The sequence below is a fragment of the Aythya ferina genome, assembly GCF_964211825.1.
Source record: "Aythya ferina genome assembly, chromosome: 6".
NCBI lineage: Eukaryota > Metazoa > Chordata > Aves > Anseriformes > Anatidae > Aythya > Aythya ferina.
The window spans coordinates 20,879,353-20,901,402 of NC_140303.1; the positions used below are offsets into that span (position 1 = coordinate 20,879,353).

Sequence of the window (22,050 nt, forward strand, 5' to 3'; positions counted from 1 at the left end):
CTTATGATAAAAATATTTATTTTCAACAGCACTATATTAACTAATTTGAGAAATTACAAATGTATATGGGGAAAATATTAAAGTATTTTTCTCTCTAATAGTAATGCTAGACTGAGGGAATGCACAAGTTCAGGGATTCCCTATAATGACAATAAATGTTGAGGTATAATTAGTAATATTTTTGAAAGCCAACAATTGTTTTTTGAAAGAAAGGTACATTTTAGTTTCAAACTGGAACACAAATTACTGTATTTTTCTTACAATAGTGCTGAACTTTTATTTGAGGTTCTCTGTTTCTGAAAGCAGACATGATGGATTGAAATAAAAGATAATTTATTGCAATGCTTACTTTCAAGTGCAGAGAGAAGCAGTGTAATTGTAATTTACAGTAGCTGTCAAGGAAAATCTATCACAGATGACATTAAAATGACTTATTTTGCCTGAGCCACTTATTGTTTAAATGTGCATAATCTGATAGAAACAGATTTTTTTTTAAATTCTGCTTTATATTGTTCTAAATTAATATCAAAACATATACTTACGAGTTAAACATTTTAAACCATTTATTAATACTTTCCTCACTACTATTTTTTCCTAGGACTTGGAAACTGGTTTATTTAACAATATCACGTTTATGTTTTTTAGCTCTATACACTCACAACACTTGCACATATCTAAACTCAATGGCTAAAAAGTAGATTGCAAACCAGATTTATTTCTGTCTGAAAGAGAAATGTCATTAGTGTTAGAAGGAAATGGGAACACAGGGCCCAATTCTGTTCCCAGTGGAGTTGATAGACAGTTTTGCCACCATCTTCAGTAGGAACAGGTTAGCAAAGATTCACATTTCTCTAAGCAGAGTTACTCATGAATCCATGTAATCTTTTATTTGCAACTTCTAGCCAATGTAAGAAGGAACCGCTGCCCATGAAATACTTGCTTTCAGCTATCGAGCTTCAGTAACAAAGAGTATGTTACAATACTGAATGCAAGCTTACCTCTGTGATATAATTATTCCCAAGCCATTTACAGAAAGCAAATACTCTGATTATTGTGTCTAAGATATGTTCTGCATACCACTTGAGCACGTTTATAGAAAATACTAATGAAAGATACCTAGACAGATCTCCATTCTGATGGGCCTAAATGTTCTCAGGTATTTATGATCTCTAAGTCTCCTGAAATGGAAGATTTCTACGTATTTTTGTATGTATGTATGCAGATGCAGAAAGATAAATAACCAGAAACATACAACTTCACTCAACCAAGGCGATCTTTCAGCAGAGGCAGTGTTGAAGTAGTTCTAAACACATCAGCACATTTAAATTGTCTACACGATAAAATCTTGAAAAATAAAGTTAATGACCTGCTATTTCATATGTAGTTTTGGACATCTACTAGCTTTGATTAATCTGCTTTTCAAAGGGGGTGCTGACTATATATTTACACTTTGCAAGTAAACTGACCTCCGTAGCAACACAGCAAAAATCCAATGTCAGATTCAATTCTGTTCTTTTACTTCTTCCTTTTTTTTTTTTTTTTTTTTTTTTTTTTTTTTTTAATACAGCTAGAATTAATGTAGTGAATCTGTAATGAAATGCATTATCCTGCATGGAGATTTATCAGATTTTCCAATTGAATGCCATGCTTTGCTAGCACTAGCTGGAGTTCACCTGCATGTTGGTGTGGCGTGTGGCTCTTTTTTGTAAAGAGTTAAGTTGAACACAAAAAAAGGGAACAAAGGTCAGCACCCAGCCGCCACTTGAATGTGAGATTTTTCTTTTTATTCCCCTTGATGTATACTAGGCTCTGTGTTATTAGTCTTAATGATGGAAAATTGTAGTGTTGATACAAATCTTTTTTTCAAAGTAGTAGGCGGGAGCTCCATTTGTTAGTAAGTTTTTTTGTGACTAAAAGCCATGGACAGTACATTTATGTAGCAGTAAAAGGCCTAGATGCTCTTTCCATAGCAGAGCTAATTATTCCTACTGTGACCTTACTGATCTACCCTGTTCCTAGTACATCTCATCTGCACGCCTGTTCCTCTGTGTAGATGGTGTCAGAGAATATGAAAAACCCTATAATGAAACCATTTTCATGATGGAGAAAGGCTACTGGAGTTGCACTTGCTACAAAGAGGCTCAATTATATGAGTAATTGTGATAATTTTCTACATTCATAGCCTTCAATGGGGAAAAAAGAATGAGAGCCACAAAGGAAAATTACTTTAACAAGAAAGTACAGAGAGTAAAAATGGAAGAAGAGACAAAAAGGGGGAAAAAATAACCAGAAAAAAAGTTTAAAAAATAGATCTGGAGGGAGGAATAGCAAGACAGGGAGAACAACAGAAATGCTCAAAAAGCCTATGTGCAGCTGTGTTGCACAATTAAATTGAATTTTTTTTCTGCAGTTGATGAATGTGACTACTGCAAATGTGCCTCTGTAGTTAGCTATCATTTGTTGTTCCGTGACAGGAAAAGGATAATTACCTCTCAGAGAGAATCAAAGGCTGACATGCCCTTTAGACACAGCCATGAATGCAGAGCTCGATAGAATGCTTGAATAAGAATCTAGTGTTCTGTGCCCCCTTCTACTCAAGAATAAATTTTGTTAAAATGCAAGAGCACCACCAGTAAATTTGTTGAACCCTAGGTGTTCAAAAATATGAGGTGCATCTATCGACTCATCCCATTTGCAAAAATAAAACTACATTTTGAATTCACTTCTATTATATTCATGGACAGTAAGATAGTGAGATATGCATTAAATTTCTTTTCCCAGTAGGGGTCTGATTCAACATTTCCTATGAAAGAACAGAAAGACACTATCCTTTTTCTCCAGGCTAGTTAGCCTATAATTTAAAACTGTCAAAAACACAATTTTATACAAAGTCTTCAATAAAAGCTTCTCAGATATAACCCAAAGAGGTTTTACTAAAGTTTGATTCAGACTCTGTTACAATATTTTTAAAGCTATAAATACATCTAACTGATATTTTGCCGCTCTCTTTTTTCCTTAAAGTATTTGAAGATTTACAAAGAAAAAAAGCAGCATCCTTTCAAGGTGACTAAGCCTTGCAGCTTTTAAGTAATCGCAACGTATTCAATAGTATGTTGGGACCATTAACAGTCCACTGAAGTATTGCTTAATGAAATGTATACAATATATGTCTTTTTTTTTTCAAACATTTAGAAATAATCTATAAGTACCTTCAAAAAATTAAGCCATATTTTTATTCAAAACTGCCAGAAGAAAAGTCATGACTGCATTTATGTAACAGCTAGAACAGATGCAAAATAGGGAAAAATCTCTTAATGTGAGCTCTTTCTTCCCTCTGACGTTAGTCTTTGTAAGATAAGAAGCTCTCGAGTTAAATATTTTTGTACTTTTTAAACAAAGAGACTTATTTATGTTGACTAATTCCTTTGTAACAATCATTATTGCTATACAATGAAAACAATGGTTTCTAACCTTCTTGCATTGTTAGACAGATGTGATATAGTTTCACACACAAATAGAAAGAAAAAAAAAAAACTCACCACAAATTACATCTGTTAATATAAATCTACCTTATGAATATCTTTGACTCTTTCCACAGTTATCTTTGCTGACCCTGGTGTAATTCACTTTAAAAAAAAAAAAAATCTCTCTTACCCAAGGAACAACATTATAGCTTGGCAGTTCACATACTGATATCAGACTGAAATGATGGTTTTGAATCATAAAACATGTCATCAGCTTTATACCAAACCACCAATAACCTTTGTCCCACTTGCCAGCCCTCCCTTTACTTGTCAATATAAGGCTTACCTGATTGTGTTTCCAATTACAGAGAAGGGAGCCCCTGGTCTGCAAGCTGCAATTGCTTCATCTCTACATTTCCTGGCAACCTCCACTAACTTTTGACCAGATTTATCCACATTGCCCACCAAAAAGGTTTCAGAAGTGTCACCATGGTAGCCATTGTAATACACCTAAACACATGCAGAAATATAAAGACATTTTCTCATTTTGCATCTAGAAACAGATTACCTCCTGCATTAAATCTGTTATTTCTAGGAATGAGCTATGTGTTGCAACAGATAGGTCACTGGTAGGCTGCATTTGTGAGAATGAGACCAGAAAAGTGAAACATTGGAAAAACAAAAAACAAAAAACACATGAAAGACTGCAAGGTGCGTAAGGGTTGCCAATTAAAAACTCAACAAATGAAAAAGTTGTGCATTGCTGCCTAGCAGAGCACCAGGAGGTGACACAGGCAACATTGCTCAGCTACGGGCCATGATGCCAGCGGGGCCGTGAGCAAGAAGATGTTTTCGTGCCATGTGTGGGCTGTAGGGGGGCTTGGGGGACACCCAGAGTCCTGAGGGGTCCCTGGTGTTGGTCTCCCATCGGTGTCCTGCAGGGGTGAGGTGCTGAGCTTTATGCTGGCCGCAGGAGACCCACCACCATCTGGCTGGGAGACCCGTCCCTCTGTGGGGAATGTCCCCCGAGGGGCTTGGGGGTTATGCTTAGGTGGCAAATGTAGCACCCTGTTGAATTAATGACAGGCTTTTTTGTTTCGTTTTGCTTTGTTTTTGACATTTCATAGGCTTCAAGCCTTAGCTCTCCTGAAGTTCCCTCTGGGGCACGGGAAAGCCATGCAGGGCTCTGCAGCGCTGCACAGAAACGCGTTTTACAGCTCTGCAGTACGGCAGGCAGGCACACAACTGTGAGAGCAAGCCAAATTTCCCTACCAAAAGACAAATTATAATGGTGCACAGTTTTGATCTTCTAAAACATTTTTTTTTCCCCAAACAGTGGGCAACTATCCTCCCAGGACTAATGATTCACAAAGCTTGAAGCACTGAACTTTTGCCACTTGAGAGCAATTTCTGAAAGACACAGACTCACATTCCTTTTGGTCAATTCCAAACTGAAAAAAAAAAAAAAAATTAAAAAATGGCTACAGACAGTTTATTCCAAGGCCAGGTTTGTGTTGGGGGAGAGATTTAAAGAAATGCAAGCAGTTCCCAGTGAACAGCATTGTACAGGAAGATGAATGTCAGCGAGGATCCAACTTTGCCGTTTCCCCGTTGTACACCTCCCTCTGTCAGCTGAGGCTATCGCTAAATCTGCTTTTACAATTTAATGCCTGATGGGCAGATTTTATGCTAGCCAGTTCATATTTAAGCTGAACTAGTTCATTTTTAGCTCTAGCAAGTACGGCACTTAAACAAACAAACAAAAACATTACACATCATCATCCTGGAAAAACAAATACAGATTTAAAACACAGTAGAGCTTAAAATTAATAGTATTTACTGCAGGCTATCAACCACAATGATGTATTTTTGACATTAATAAACTACAACTACAGCACTAATTCTTTAAAAGTCAATGAAAGATTCAAGGTGTAAGAAATGTTACCTGGTAATGGCTGGCTGAAAATTGCACTGTGCTGTAGATTCTCTGATGCATAATGCTTCTGTTTCTACACTTAAATACATCCTAAAGGCTACTTGAATCAAGCCAATAAAATCTGTGTTTCATCTATGAAATTCTACCATTTTAATTGTGCAAAAATAGATTTTTTCTTCAAATAATTTATACATTGTGTGAAGTGTTTATAGTTAATAACCAGAATATTATTTAATCATTTTATAGAACCTGTACACAGTTATAAACAATTTGTTGTGGCACATTTACTTTGATTTTTACTCTCTTCCCCTGAGAAACATGCCAATTTTGCTCATTAAAATAAACTAAAAGATCAATTAACTAAACTGTAAAGTAATATTTCTTTCTTAGATAGTTTGGAACTGAACAGTTATCAAACACAACACAGTTCAGTTTCAAATGTTAAAAAAGTCTTTACAAAGATAATCAGCAATTCCTACCCTTGTAGGAATCTTCACATTTACAGAAACTTCGAGATTTAGTTTATTTTTTGAGGGTAAGCAGAAAACAAATAAAATATATTTTCAAAAAGACAACTAACCTTTAGTCATACATAATTTGTAAACCAGGGTGAACAAGATGTGCAGACCACATTAATATAAAAATGTCTCACTTAGAATATCAGGGAGAGGATCTGTGATGTGAATTTACACTCTTTTTTTTTTTTTTTATTTAATCTAAGGAGTTATTATTCTGACAGATTAAGCTAAAAAAGAAAAAAACAAAAACAAAAACAAAAAACAAACTTAAAAGTACCTTAATGAGTTATAAAGAAATCAGATGTCAAATCCTTAGCTGTGACAAGCTGATTTAGTCTAGCAAATTAAGTAAAACTACATCAATTCACCACAGTGAAAAAATGAGGCCCAAAATATACTTTAAAAATGGTAGATCACTCTGTGTAAAACTGGCAGTCATAATTCTACAATTAGAAAGTATGGAGATGGGAAAGAAATTAGTAGAATTAAAAAAAAAAAAAAGAAACAAAAAAAGAAACACAGTTCTGGATCAGATGCGAGTATACCATGGAAAAAGGTCACTGACCCTAATGTTCATAGAAAAAATATTTTAAAAAGCTTGAATCCCATGCTCAGAGGTAAGTCCACTTGAGATTTCTTTGCTTTTGCCAGTATGAAATTTGGGCCCATGGAAAATAGTATCAAATTACCAAGAATTTTTTAATGATTAAAAAATCTTGTTCCTATGTTACTCCCATATTGTAAAATAATGGTAGAATTCAAAAGACATCTGCACCCATATTAGAAATAAATTCACATTGGGAAAATAAAAACATCTATAATAAAAAAGAAAAAAAAAGCTTCTGCAAAACATGAATGCTTTTTGCTTTCTAAATGAAACAGAATTAGGTTCCCAGTTTCAGTATTTTCTTGCTCCTACAAAAATCCAGCCAGTGTTTATTTAAGTAGCTATAATTGGCCATTCTCTGGAAATATTAAGTCACGGTTATATCACACTATTTCTGTTTCTGCGCAAAAGGTTCAGGGCTTTTATACCAGAAATGGAACACAACACTACCTTCGGGGATTTTAATAAATGTAGGGAACACTGCTAGCAAAAGAGTTGCTGTCCAAATAGACTGACATACACAGGCCAATGTAGCCTCTAATGACAGAGTAAGATAATGACAGGCCCCACTCAAAATCAGCAGGAAGAGGAAGATCAATCTTGGCAGAGTGAAGGAAAAATGCTGGCTTTCTTCATGTTAGCTCATCTCATACATATCTATCTTCAGCTGCTGCCCAGTACTGCGGTGCTCTGCATTAACTACACAGTGGATCAATAACAATTACACCTTCTCAAAAACATGACACATAGCAGGATTGGGTTGACATTTCACTTAGGCCAACATTGATCTCAGTGCATCTGATTCCAGTCCTAAATTCAAGTCAGGCCTGGGTCTAGCTGGAATAAACACACAGTTAAAAACAAAAAAGGAAACCAGCTGCTTGTGCCTTGCCTTAGAAGTAAACAGCACATCCATCTGTGCGTTCCCCATCTCCGATCCACTATTCTTCCTGTTGCTACCAGGGACTCTAAAGTTGATCAAAGACTATTTTTTATATGAATTACTCACCGTGACATCAATGTTGATAATATCTCCATCCTGAAGAGGTCGACTGAAACATAAACAGAAAAGAAAAAAATAATGGTGACAGACAGTTCCCAACAAAGGGAATATAAGAATAAACACCTAATGACACATACATAAAAATCAGGGGGTAGGTATTTTGTGACGGAGGAAGGCAGAGGCAAACAGAATAACCATTTTTAATGTTCAGCTCTCACTATGTAGAGAACAAGTGTAGCTGAATATAAAATAATGAGAAACAACTGGCAGAAAAACATATCAACATCTGAAAAATCTACCATTATATTTATTCTTTTTCTCTCACTAGGGTTCGTATTTTACTTTGTGAGTAGCTGAATGTATTGCAAATAATAATAAAAAAAAAAACACAACATAAATTCAAATATATTTATTCCCTACCCTATACTTATTTTGCTGGAGAAAAAATAAATCAGAATTATTCTTGGTTCTATTTTTTCCCACACACTAAACTCTAAAGGCATTATGTGCTTTTTTGTTGTTGTTTTCTGTTGTTTTTTTTTGAAGTACTTGGACAAGCAGGATAATATTATTGTTGTTCTACTTCACATACATTTCTATAACATCTATCAGCATTGTGTGGTAACATAATATGCATCTGCAATACATTTACATATGACATGTAGTTAGGCTGAAATATGTTCAATATTAAACACAATTTATTAATTTCATTTTAACATTTTCATCCCCGGCGGTAAAATGTATATTATTGGGGAAATACCTGTCAGGAATACCATGACATACCACGTTGTTTACAGAAGTACAAACAGACTTTGGAAAACCTCCATAGCCCAGAGGTGAAGGATAGGCATTCTGTCTGATTATTTCATGATGAACAATGGAATCTATTTCTTCAGTTGTCATGCCAACCTAAAATATCAAACATAACATTCTGTTAAAAAAGCAAAGATAGTTTCTCATATTTACTGAATGTGATTGCAGCCAAACGTTTCGATGAAACCTTGGATGTTTCAAATTCACTGCTTTGATACAAAACACTAAACTGTCTGATATACTTTATTGATATATTGGACCACTTTTTTTTTCTTCCTTTAAGAGAAAAAGGTTTTAAATCAAGCATGCAGTAGAAATAAGCATTCTAAGGTTCCTAGAAAACCTAAAATACGATCTACTTCCTTTCCATCCGTTTTTCCACATTTGCTTTCTCAAAGACACCAATTTTCCATGGCATCTTGTTTCAGTAGCTGCTGTAGAAATGTCTGGTTTTAATGCTTCCAGTCCTATAAAACACATTACTTTCCTCTTTTATTTGTAAAATAAAGGATATTCATTCTTCTAACTCTGCAGTACATATATCATTATGCACTTGTGCATTTTATGAAATTGTTTTCCAATTATTCTTTAATTTTGTAAAAGATTTAAATATTTGGGTTCATATCTTGAAGATATTTTACTTCAAGTTTCCACAGCCTAGGCAATCGTAGTGAATCTACAGGCACTTATTCATCATTTTTAGGAATGTTCACTTCTATGTTTGACATTTTTTAGATTCATCTTTTTCTTGTGTTTTTATATATTTAAAAAACTCGTAAATCATTCAGCCATTTTCTGAGTATCTGTAGAGTGGAAAACGCACATGTTTAAAATAACATTCTTGCAGCTTTTCTTTTGGATAGACTGTCTCCAAAACGGTTAGAGCTGGGATTTGAAATTTGGTAGGGAAACCTCCCTCATTGAGAAGAAGTGCCTTTGAGGGTTCCTGTGCAAATTGATTTTGATTTGAATGAGTTTTGAGCCTTTGAAAATCATACTTTGTACACACACGCTATGGCAGCTATGATTTTTGAGGGCTTTTTCACAACACGTGGAATATAGGTAGGCTGTGGTGCAGAAGGCATACATAACCATATGTTGAAATATTCAGCGATCATGTACAGTGAATACAACAGAGTGCACTTGTGTCGTGCACTGAGGATAAAACCAGGTCTATTTGCTCAGCTTGCACCTTGTTCAGCACAAAAGCATATGAGGAGTTACAACCCCACCCAAGACACAATTTGGGGTTTCTGTGCAGCTCCCCTGCTTTGCAGCAGATGTGGTGGCTGGGATGGCAGCCACAGCCCTGCGCGCTGTCTGTATTGGATGCTGCAGCCACTGGTTCTGGATAAACACAGGTCTGTTGCTCCTGCCTTCGCTCACCCATCTATCACCTTCAGCATGTAGGCAGACTGAAGCATTACGTAGCACACTGGGTGCTGCCACTGCCCAGGGAATTCAGTGTGGCTTTTGGATGCTCAGTGGACAGCTCTGTGTTCTCTGTGGGGGAGGGGCTTATGTCCTACAAATAAATCTTGTTTTAGTGGTACCTGTTTTGCTTTTAAATGATCTTTTGTTAGCTTCGCAATTTTGGGGAGACACCTACTGCACACCTCATCCCTTACATGGGGCAGGGCAATGTGATGGTATCCAACAAAATACTTCCATGTCATAGATTTTGCTATTTTTTCCCAAATCTTTTCCCCAAGCCTATGAAGTGCTATCATATATAATACCATATGGTGGTTTTAAGTCCAACAGGCAATATATGCCAACAGTAAAAACATATGCCTGGCCCAAACATTGTTCTTCTGCATCTAGATGTTATAATGCCACCTTTGTCATACTGGGGGATGTTACTGCTGTTAGATAAAGCACAGACATGAGCTTTTTTCAAGGGCTGAGTGCAAGGTAGGCTTAGCAGGACCACAGGAACAAGTGGAGGGATGGGGCTCTTCAGATAAAATAGGAATACAGAGCCTACCTTACAAGGATAGCCTAAAAGAGCTTGGTTTATTTCGCCTGGCACCCTGAAAGCTGTAATAGCTCTATTACTGCGTGAAGGGGATAGGCTCAAGGAAAGGCAGGAAGCGGTTTAAATTAAAGAGTAGGGTTGGCAGAAGAATAAACTTGTTGCACGTAGAAAACGCTCCCTGTTGATAATAGAAGGCCTTGCAACATCCCTCCATTCAGAGCAGCCATAGCCAAAAACTAGTGCAGAATGGAGCTCCCACATCTCTGAAATGGGCTGGGGCTGGCCTGGGCAGTGGTCTCAGCTCTCTGTGCCAGCTCCCTTCCTCCCAGCCCCACTGCCCCAGCTCCTGGTGACCACTTTGCTTACACAATTTCCTTCTCTACAACAATTGTTAAAATATATAGCCTTTTGCTATTATGTACTATATGGCACATACTACCAACTGCATCATAAGCTACACTGTGCTGCATACAGATGCATTTTCTGCATAATAACAACTAAAGAGTTTTAGTGAAAAACTGCTCTCGTTCATAATCCACACCACACTCTTGAGGTAAGGTCCTGGTTCTTCAGAAACAGGTATGCGTCCGTAACTTAACACAACTAAGTTTCACTGTACTGGGAAATAATTGCACATAAGTTAAACACTCATGAGCATATGTAAGATTAAAAGCCTCAGGCATTTTTGCTATTGGCCACCCCAGCTCCAGAATTAAACCTCTGTGACAGCATGATGAGAACTGAAAGAAAAATGTATGGTAAACCGATAATTTTTTCCCCTTCTATGTCAATGGCGTTGACTTACAGCTCCCATCTATCTCTGCATCTCATAGCTACTCAACTCATTTTACCTTATTCAGTATGCTATTACATGAAATACCAAGGCAAGGTAAAAAAGCACTCCTTCATCTGCAAAAACTTGTAGTAGGCTCCTCCCGGTACATTTTTACTTGGGTGGTATCCCAAAAACCATACTGTAGAAACATTACTGGAAACCATGAGGCTTTATTAGCAATGCACTCTGGAAAATTGTATGGAGCCTGGCAGCTGTTTTTTCCAACAGCAGTTTGAAGATTTGTGTTGCGCTGACCCCATGGGACAGCGAGGAGCTGAAGGATGGACGGTAACAGAGGCAGCAGCCCAGCCCCTGGGCCTTGCACACATGCAGAGCCAAAAAGCAGAATGTATAGAAAGATGGGCCATGAAATTACAGGAAAAAATGTATCATGGGCCTTATGAGAAACTCATTTGATTTGGCACATCCAAACAGCAGGAGATTACAGACACACATGTGCCAGCAGCTCTAAGTACCACATGGGTCTAAAATACTGAAATAATTAAGCAGGTATACCATGGATGGGATCAAAAGTTAATAAATCCTTCTTTTATCAGAATCTAACTTCAGGTTGGATGCATATTAAGGTCAGTAAACAAATAAACAAACAAAAAGTAGGAAAAAAAAAACAAACAACAAGAATGTGAAAGCATAAAAGACATCCAAGCTGTTTTGGGACTTACGCAATCATTACCTTTAAGCCCTTTCCAGCCAGAAGCAGGACACGACGGGCCAATTGACAAGCTTGACGAAGCCCTTGAATCTGATCTTCATTCTTAATTTCTATGTCGTCTCCCCAGTCTGGTACAATGCCTGTCGTCACATAGTCTGGCTTCTTTATGTGCTTGGCGAAAAAGGATTGAAAATGAAGATCAGAAAACTGAGCATGACAATGGGATCATTTTCTCAGATACTGCCTCCTGCTTCATGGCAGCTTGCCCTTTCTGTCGTAGTATCGACCTTCCTAAGCCATCAGGGCAAACCCTCAAGGCTGCCTCAGTATTTCTTCCACTGCCCTTTTGAACTTAACATTGCCTGTTACTACTGACTTATACAGTCTGTTAAACTCCCTGTACTGAAGTCCCGGATACTGCATCCCACTTTCAGCACAGTCTCAAGTTCTAAAACTGTGAAAGACTTAAAAACTTTTTATTTTCCTTTGCAATGAGTGACACATCTTATACAGAAGGCATCTAAACACCACAACTGACTGGAAAACAGACAGAATTAGACTCAATAACAAAATTGTTCAATTCCTCAGTTTCTTGCTCAGAAAAAACTCCTATTAACTTTCACAAGATTGTGTTTTGACTAAGAATCTTAGGATTTAACTTATTTTAATTTAGAGGTTTTACTTATTAATCCAGTTTTCATGTTTATGTGCAAACCTATCCATCTATAATAGTACGTGAGGGTATCCCAATTTGCTGTGACAAGGAAAGTGTAATAAACTTTATTTTCTGTTCCTGCAGAAAATTCACAGACTTTACATAGAGGTGAAATTTCATTTCTCATTTTTTTAAGAAAATCCACAATAATTTCATGATGAGTACATAAACACAGAAAACTAGTAACAATGGTAACATCTTGCACTGTGAGGGAACTGTGCTTTGTCTCAGTGGGTGCTGGGCTGTTTCACCTGTGGGGTGCGAGAGTCGCTTCACCCACCACAGCTGGGCTTTGCACTGATTCACAAAATACAGAATCAAGCTGGCAGGGCAGAAAGTAAAGTGGCCAGTTAGGCTGTATACAACAAGACCATACAACATCCCAGTGTAGGAGCGAAGAAGAGTGGTGTAGCCTATTAACTCCAGTGGGACTTCCAATAGGGAGACTATTGTTACTCCCACTGGTATTTTGTCGTTTCTACTCTGAGAGAGTGCAACTGGATCCTTAATGAACTCACATCAACAGAATTTCACATTTCCATTCCATTCCAAATAATAGAATATCAGCCCTTACAGCATTTGCAATAGTCTGGGACTTAATTTAGAAGAAATTTAGAATTAATTTAATTTAGAAGAAAGAACAAAAAAACACATTTGCTGGATTACCAACTCCATACACTACAGCACCCCCACCATCCCCTTGGAGGGCACTGATCTTGTAAACTGCTGAGACCTGACCCTGCTGACCTGTGAGATCTGTTAAGGAAAAAGCCCAAAGCAGTGGATGTACAAGTATCTATGTATACAGTTTCACACCAAGATTTTGGGAAAAAACAAAACAAAACAAAACAAAACACCATGTTATTTTAATATGATTTCTGGCACACTCTGTATAAAGTGATAACCTTGTCCTCAAGTTTTCAGAATTGAAAAATTGGACTGATTTTTGACAGTCTAAGCACAGTAATCTGTGAACTCTACTTTTCAGTATGATAATGTATTTGTTCCTCTTTATCCTAAAAGAAGTATCTAAATACAGAAAAAAAAAAAAAAAAGTTCTATAATTTTTAAACCTTTGAAAACATATAAAGCACAAAACTTTATACTTCAAAGCTTTCTTTCCCTGCACACCAAGCTTCCACGGTCTTTAGGAGACCTGATGTAACTGCCCTACTACATTCAGCATCATTACCTGCTTTCATATACAACATGGTTTTTGTACTTTAGGCCCATGGAAGTATTCCGTATTTTGCATAAGAAATCTATAATCACGTGTAAAGTAAGATGAAATATAAATACTAATAATCATCCTGAAAAGCATGGTTTAGAAAGGGTAATTTTTTGGCTAAAGGAAAGATACTAAACAGTTGAACTGTATGTTGTAAATAACAACAACAAAAAAGGAAACCATCAGTGGAAAACATGTTTAAATTACATGAGAAAAAAAAAGTTATTTTGGCTGTAATGTAAATAAAAACAAAAATATACGTTGGAAGAAAAAAAAATACTCAGTGACAGTAAAAAATAGTTTAAAAGGAGCAGTGGGGCTATGCGGCAGCTACCAGCAGGTATTGTATGCTCTTATCTTAAATCTGATGTAACCAATTAACAAAACATTCAGGAAGAAATAAATATTTTTGTAATTAGCTTGTGAGAGATTTATACAGAAAAGGATTCAGATGATCACAAATGATTCCTAATGATTTCTGGTAGGGCTGTCTATACTTGCCCAAAAGGAGAACCTGGACCCAGAAGCGTTAAGTGTTGACAGATGATTATAATATTCCATGTTTATACTACAGTAACTTAACAAGCCCCAGGTTTAAACTCCCTAATAACTAGATATGTCACTCTGTTTTACATGGTAGGGAGCTGAAAACTTCTCTCACCAGTGCTCCTATTTTAAATACCTGATCATACCACAGGACTGTATCCAAACCCCCAGCTGTTGGACAACGAATGCACTTGAACACGTGTGCAGCCAACCCCTGTATTGACTGAAAAACTGATTAGATAATAGAAATTGCAGTACCTTGGGAACTGGGTGAGCCGGAGAAACTGTGGCTGGCAAAACTATACTATAAGCAGTATTTCTTTGTCCCTGAAAAAAGAAGCATCTTCGTTGTTGATTGCTTGACTGCCTGTGCAGGTAGACACGATTGCACGAAGAAAAAATTCTGTGGCAGCCAGTCACAGAACCTGTTAACAGATAAGTTAAAATTGGTTAACATTTTTTTACTATGGTATAAAATGTAAGTATGAAAGAAGAAAGACACCATGTAATAGAAATTGCAAAACACATGCAGCAGCCAAAGGTAGTTCAGGAAGTTGTTCAAATCTTGTACCATTAGGGCATTAACACCAAGAAGCAATGAGAACAAAAAACCTCCCAAAGCAATACATCACAGCTTTACAAAGCACTATATCTAATTTGGTTTGATGCATTAAAAAGCAGTGTGGATAAGTTCCCCAAACCAGTACTGACACCCCAACCTGTCTGTAGCAATTTGCATGGCTGGAAGGGGCACTGCACAAGGCTTGGGGAAAGGGTAAATAAGGCACAACAGCAAGTAATCAGGAGAGAAAAAAATAATTTTGTGTTGATTTCAGACATTTTGATCTGTATTCTTGATGAATTGGTGACATATTTGAGCATAAGCACATTAACATTGCTCTCGTCATTTGCATGAAGATTCAAAAAACGGGGTTCAATCTGGAGTCACCTCCCGCCTGGCAGGGAACAAAACAAACGTCGAGAGATTTTTAAACTTGGCCAAGGGCAATTGAGGGAATTGAAGTTTGTAATTGACTTGGAATATTTGAATCAGATTTCTACCTAATTCATATGGGAATTTGGAATGATAGTTCCTCAGAGTATTCATTGCCCAAACAAGCATCAAAACAGGGAAGTACGCTAAATTTGAGAGGATTCTTTACACTGCCCAGCTAAACACTGATAAAACATAGCACATTTTTTCCAATGCACAAAAATTCTATAATGTAAATTTGTTTATTTATTTATTTTAATTACCTTAGAATAAATTCCACATAATAGTTAAGCTACTTTTGAAAAAGATAATATGTAGACAAATACATGAGCAATCTTCCCTGGCAAGTAACCAATATTAATAATTACTCTTTAGTAAAATGAAAGTGGTTTTGTTTAGATGGAAGTAAATAAACTTTTCATCACAGAATTTAAGAAATTCATCTACTGCATATTTTTAACTATTTAAAGATGATTTCTAAAAGAGTTTCTTCCATAATTTGTACCTTTTTATTTTACTGTAAACTTCCTTCCTTTCTTTGGATGCATTTATCATGTCCAGACGCAAATAATATCCTTCCACACGCATGCTGGGCTTACAGATGTCCCTTTTACAACATCCCATGATATACAGATTTGAACTACAAAATTCTTTTGGAGCCCCAAGAAACTGAATGCAGTTGTTGAGTGAGGTTTGTTTCAGAAGGGTTTGTGACTGTCTCTTTGCACACCGAGTGGCGGTAAGTTTGGCTAACAGAATCTTAATTTGTGTAACACCTGAGAGGTTGTAGAGACTTTTAGTCAATGCAAGCAGATTTTTACTGTTGTTTTAAATTGTTTATAAGTAATGAGGTGGAGTTGGTGGGAGAGGGTCTGATCTAGCTCCCAGTATAACCTGGGTACCTATGGAAAGTTGCCTACTTCCAGAGGGAAGAGAGTGCCTTCGTGGAGCTGGAGCTGTGCCCTTAACAGGGGGCTAGATTGGTTTGAGGCTGTGTAAATAACCACCTCAATCATTAGCCTCCTCACATAAGACTTTCCTAGGGTCATCTTCACAAGAAAAGATTCTTGTCCAGTTTAAAAAAATAAACTCTAGGCCATCTACCATACAGAGCATAGACACTCATCCACAGAGCCTGAAGCATCTTGCAAACTCGCCAGCCGGTTTGCACACATTTCTGGAAGCTAGAAACACAGAATCTGCAGAGGCAGCAACTTCTGGCTCCTCAGAAGTAGCGCTCTACTTTTACAAAGAGCAGCAGAAGTACCTGGCTCTTACCGCGGCTGAACGTATTTACACTCAGCTCCATATGGCTGCGATAAACGCACTGAAACCCCACAGTCAGGGACACGGTCAGCTGAAGTCCACACAGACATCACTACGTGACCGTGTGTTTCAAACGCTCTCCCTGATGATCGGCACGGCACGCTGCCGCTGCACCTGTCCTACCGCTGCGATTTTAATTGGTGGAAAAAAAGGTGCAAGTGCGCCTGTCAATTACTCTACAATAGAACTTCAAATGTCCCAAATACGTGATCTCAGATGCATCAAACCTATTTAGATCCGTGTGTGCGCGCCTATCGACTATCCCGCATTCAGAAGGGATGCCTTTTTATTTAGAATAAAATTTTTACCTCTGTTCCCCCAAAGACACACTGTAAGTGTTGTCACAAGATAACAGGATAATAAGGTAGTGTAGCCTAACTACTCATTATAAACCAGACACACACAAAATATCTCCTACTCGAGCAGGTGAAATGCGACAACCAAATAAATATCACTATAGTATAATCTGACTCCTATAGCACATCGTAAGAATTACAAACACAGGACAACTAAATCTTTATTTGAAATATAAAAAAAAAATATATAAGAGAAAACATTCTCCTTCAAAGTAAAAATAAAATGGCATTAAAACATAATGAAGTTACTGTTTTATAATGAAAATCTGGACTCCATCCACACACTTCCTTCCTTAAGAAGGCCTTCCTAATGTCTCCACAGCTTCTTCTATTTTTTAAGCTCCCATATTCACAGCTAATTTGATATAGCAACATCATCAATCACCGGAGACAGGAACAACTGGCTGTAAGCTCCAAGTCTTGCTCAGATTGCTGGGGCTTGCTCCCCAGCCCTTCCAGCCAGCACAGCTTTTGTCAGCATCCGATTCACTTCCACAACACCGACGCTCAAGCGCATCCTTTTTGTTACGCTTTCTGTGTATATTAATTACGACGAGATGGCTCATAAAGGCAGGATTTATGCGGCTTCCAGTGGAATTGCAGCCATCAGAGAGCCGGGTAGCCCCGTTACACACACCAGTGCAGGCAGGATGCAAAGCTGCCCATCTGCGCCTTTCTTCTCTCCCTCAACAGCAAGGCCTTGCCACTTGCCATGAATAACAGAATATTTACTAGCAACCGCAATAATGAAAATTATTATCGGTGTTACTGAAATTACATCAGCAGATACGATGCTCCGAGCGCAGAAAATTACAGACAACTGCTCCCCTGACTCCATGGTGAATCATCCTGTGCAGTCTGCATGCACGCGCCTTCTGCTGGAGCTGCTGGATTCCTCAGCACACCTTCTATGCTTTAATTTGTATTAATAATATAAATATGCACTGCAAGCTTTTGTGAATTGCCAGATGGATTTATCTTTTGTGGAAATTACATTTTCTTTTCCTTTTAAATGAGCCAGCCAAAGGGGCTGAATACAGAATTTGAGTATGATGATGGGTGGGAGCATTTTAAGTGACTGATTTTGCAGCACAAATGTGCCCTATATTTATTAGCCTTTTACTCTAGGTCTATTTTAATTGTTATCTGTTCATGCATGCTACACTATATAATGAAATGCTCCCATTTCACTCTCAGAGCAGAGAGTTTTTTATGTGTATCTCTATTAATGACCCTTAATTAAGTTGATTTTAGTCATTTAACTGTGATTTTCCTCTGGTCAAGAAGTATTTTTAAAGAGAGATGTTGGAAATGAACTCTCATTTAAGCACTTTTCTTAATGCTTTTTGTTCAACAGTTACAGCAATTTACCAGCTATGTTTTCAATGAGGTACGAGGTGGCCATGCAAAAAACTGTTCATCTACGTGAATCATCAAATGTGATTGTTAGCAAACAATTTTTTGGTATTTATTTATGATGGACTTCAAATTTACAAACAATTAGCAAAAACGTTACCACAGGCTAAAGTTCATGACAGTTCTAAGCCACAACAAACATGAGTACATGGTAAAACAGACAAAAAAATAAAATTAGGATATTTTAAAACAATCTACATCACAAAATCCATCAAAGTGTCTACAAAAGCACAGTAGTGACATTATTTAGGATTACAAGAATTAATACCTAATTGATTTAGTAAATAAAACTAACTTGCTCTCATTAAAGTGTATCTTACTTAATATATATGAACAATTAACTCAATAACATCAAAAGCATTGTTCAGATAACTAATTTTTAAAAATGTAATTTTATCTATTTTATAAACTGTAAAATAATGACCAAGGAGATGTTCTTAGTATATGGATATTTGAGGATAAAGAGGATAAAATACTAGAGATCCTTAATTTGGCTTGTCGGGCCATCTTATTATCATATCATAATTTTGCATCTTGTGAATTTTCCTTTTTTTTTTTTTTTCCTGAAACTTCAGAGCAATGAAGTTTACAGTAAGGAACTAAAAACACAATAGGCAATAATATATGGAATCCAACCAATGCAATTAGGTAAGATTTTAGACAGTTTTTTACTGTTAATTACTTAACGCTCACATTTTTCAATCTGAAACAATGGTTGTGGTTTTGTAGATCTTTATTTGTTACTGTAATTACAGCTGTCTTAATAAAACACTGACTTTGTAATCCCAGTGTTTCAGGGGTATATATAAGCTTCAAAAATAGAATGGGAAAGATTAAAGGTTCTCTCCAACTCTGTGTAACCTGTGTAACAGAAGAGTAGCTCACATTTCACAAGCAATAACCTGTGCATTTAAAAAAAAAAAAAAAAAGAAGAAGAAGAAGAAGAAGAAAAAGAACAACATAGGGAAATGCCTCAGGCAGAAGTTGAAACTGATTGGGCAAAGTAGAAGGACAAGAGCCCTTGAAATTAAACAAAAGCAAATTCATTCTGTTGACAGATGTTGATTACATCAAAGCCGCGAAAGAACTTTTTTCTTTTTCTTTTTTCCCCTTTTTTGCAACTAATACCTCTGCATTCTCTATACATTAAGGATATAACATATCTTAATCAACACAACCCAACATGTAATAATTTTTAAATTTGGTCAAAGTATATTGTAACAAGGTCTTAACGACAGGCTTCTCTAAACAAGAGTGTATTCACATGGTCATGTCTGCATACCCGTGCTGGTCACGCCATCATCAGCCCCTTACTTCCAGGGGTTAACTGCTCTGGCAGCCAAATAAAATACAGAGAGAGCTGTGTAATTATGGAGACAGTCAAAGGGCAGACTCTATTTTGAAATCTATTTGCACAGACAAGGTCTTCCAATTTCGCTTACAGGAAACAAGCTGGTAAAGGGGGTCTCCTCCTCTCCAGATGCTTTCCACACTTTTTTCCCACATCAGGAAATCATGGACATGGACACCATGCAGCACTGTTTCCTGGATTACAGGACTATGTCATTACAGGGAGAAGAGCAAGCCCATGCTCTTGAGAAATATTTCCTCCTAATTGCCCATATTAGGGGAAACTAAAACCCACAAGGACTACTGAAAATGCGACTAGCAGCAATTTGTAAACAGGACACAGCCACAGTCGTCACGATGGTACTGGAAAAGAGAAAACAGAAATGAAAGGGTAAAAACACTCTGTTTTTAATAGCATGATTGGGGAAATGAAATATTCATCTGGGTAGATGTGACTTCAGTTATAACAGCAACACATTGGTGAAAACCTCGACAGCAATATGATTATGACTGTACCCTGACCAACCAAAATCAAGACCAGTATATTGCAAGCATTATATTCAGGTTGTCATTGTTCTATTCAATTACTGAAATTAGCTAGATATTGATGGTAGAAGTTGTTTAGTTAATAAAGGAAGTGAAGGGATTGCTGTCCTTATTACCTCCCAAGAGCCGGTAAAGCAAGCCAATGGCCAAATGCTGACCGGCTCCAGTGCAGCAGCATGAGCCCTGGTGCCACTGCCACTGGGATTCCCCTGCGATGCTGAACAAAGGCGAGCTGGGCCCTCAGGACCAGTGACGCTCCCTGCTAATTAAAATTTTGCCCTTACTTCACGGAGAGTGGAGACAGGCAATTTATTTGCTGTGCACTAATACAAACGAGTGTTTTAATTGGTTGTAAATTTATAAACTGTATGGAAATGCATTCTTGTTTGGCTTTTTGTTGTTATTACTTGCTCTAGACTGGCACACTAAAATGATGAATCGGAGCCTTCTGAATAATACAGTTCTTCTAATTCATTATTCAATCAAACTTATGGCCAACAAAATAGCTGTTCTGCAAGTTGGTAAACTGGGAAATCACAGAGAATCAGAAACTCTTCTATTTACAGGAAGGATGACAGCCTAAGGGTACTTCATCCCAATAATAACAACATTCAAGTAATAGTGCCCAGGTCACGACAAGCCATGACCCTCCCCATAGCTCCGTCAGGAAGTTGGCTTGGTGCCACCTTTTATCAGCAGCAACTGAGTGCAACTTCAACAAACAAGAAGAAAAGGAAAAATTAATGTTATAGTCTCAAAACCCCCTTCAACCACTTCCCTGAGTTCCTGTGTATATATATGTATATATATACACACATAGTCACACCAAGCCAGTGACTGAGCAAAATTCTGGTGTCATTAAACAGCACGTTGTCATTTTATTACAGGATTTAAAAAAATAGAGAGTACCATCTAGCTATATCTAAATTATATTGATTCATATACCAAGGGAAATTAATTGTCTGCTACACAAAATGTGATTGGGCTGTAACACTTAACTTTGGAAACAGAGCACTGTAGCTCTCCACTTCAGTTTTCCATCCCAGTGCAATTTCTACTAAATCTCTCTCCAACAGCATAACACAAGTAGAAAACAAAAAGAAAGTGTTGCCTAAAGCAGTATCACAGCAAAACGAAACAAGTCAGATACAAAAGCCGGACAAAGCAATATTAAGAGTTTCACACACAGTTAGGGGAATTTAGGCTCCAAATCACAGCATCTGGCAAATTTCAACTTCTGTGACTAGCAGAAGAAACATTCCTCTTATGTTACTACATTGCTATATTGAGTAAATTAATTTATCATGAAGTCAATAAATTAGAATGAGAAAGATATCTGCTCAGGTCTGCGTATTTAAATACACCTTTCAAACACCTTCTGTCTATCTTAAGGTTTTGTAAAACATCAGAGGAATTACTTATGCTTGACAGGTTAGTTATTGTACTCACTATTTTCATTTTGTAGGGAAGTAACAACTGTTGGAACAAGTTCGTCAGTTTAAAAAATAGCAGTTGTTTCAGATTAAAATAAAAAAGCTATTCAAATAGTCCTCACACATGCACAATACAGGATCTTGTTGTTAATATGCACCCACCCACAGCTTTAACATTCACCGAATCCTACTGGGATAAAATCTTTTCAGGTGCTCTGTGAAACAACTGTTTTTCAACTGCCATGTTTATGTCTTATGTGCATACCTGATAGAGTACTAAACGTTACTGGTGGCATGTTAAAAATAATCTTAC

The 22,050-nt window shown here is 37.1% G+C and overlaps 1 protein-coding gene across 3 annotated transcripts in view; it reads right to left on the bottom strand.

The window, feature by feature from the left end:
• METAP1D (methionyl aminopeptidase type 1D, mitochondrial) overlaps positions 1 to 22,050 on the bottom strand; it is a 48,252-nt gene that overhangs the window by 5,791 nt on the left and 20,411 nt on the right. For all 3 annotated transcript variants that reach the window (XM_084524452.1, XM_084524451.1, XM_084524453.1), the window contains exons 2-6: positions 14,575 to 14,741; positions 11,849 to 11,998; positions 8,289 to 8,437; positions 7,535 to 7,577; positions 3,811 to 3,974 (exon numbers count right to left, since the gene is read on the bottom strand). In XM_084524452.1, coding sequence (XP_084380578.1) covers positions 3,811 to 3,974; positions 7,535 to 7,577; positions 8,289 to 8,431 — 350 coding nt within the window. In that variant the 5' untranslated portion in view covers positions 8,432 to 8,437; positions 11,849 to 11,998; positions 14,575 to 14,741. The remainder of the gene's footprint in view (positions 1 to 3,810; positions 3,975 to 7,534; positions 7,578 to 8,288; positions 8,438 to 11,848; positions 11,999 to 14,574; positions 14,742 to 22,050) is intronic.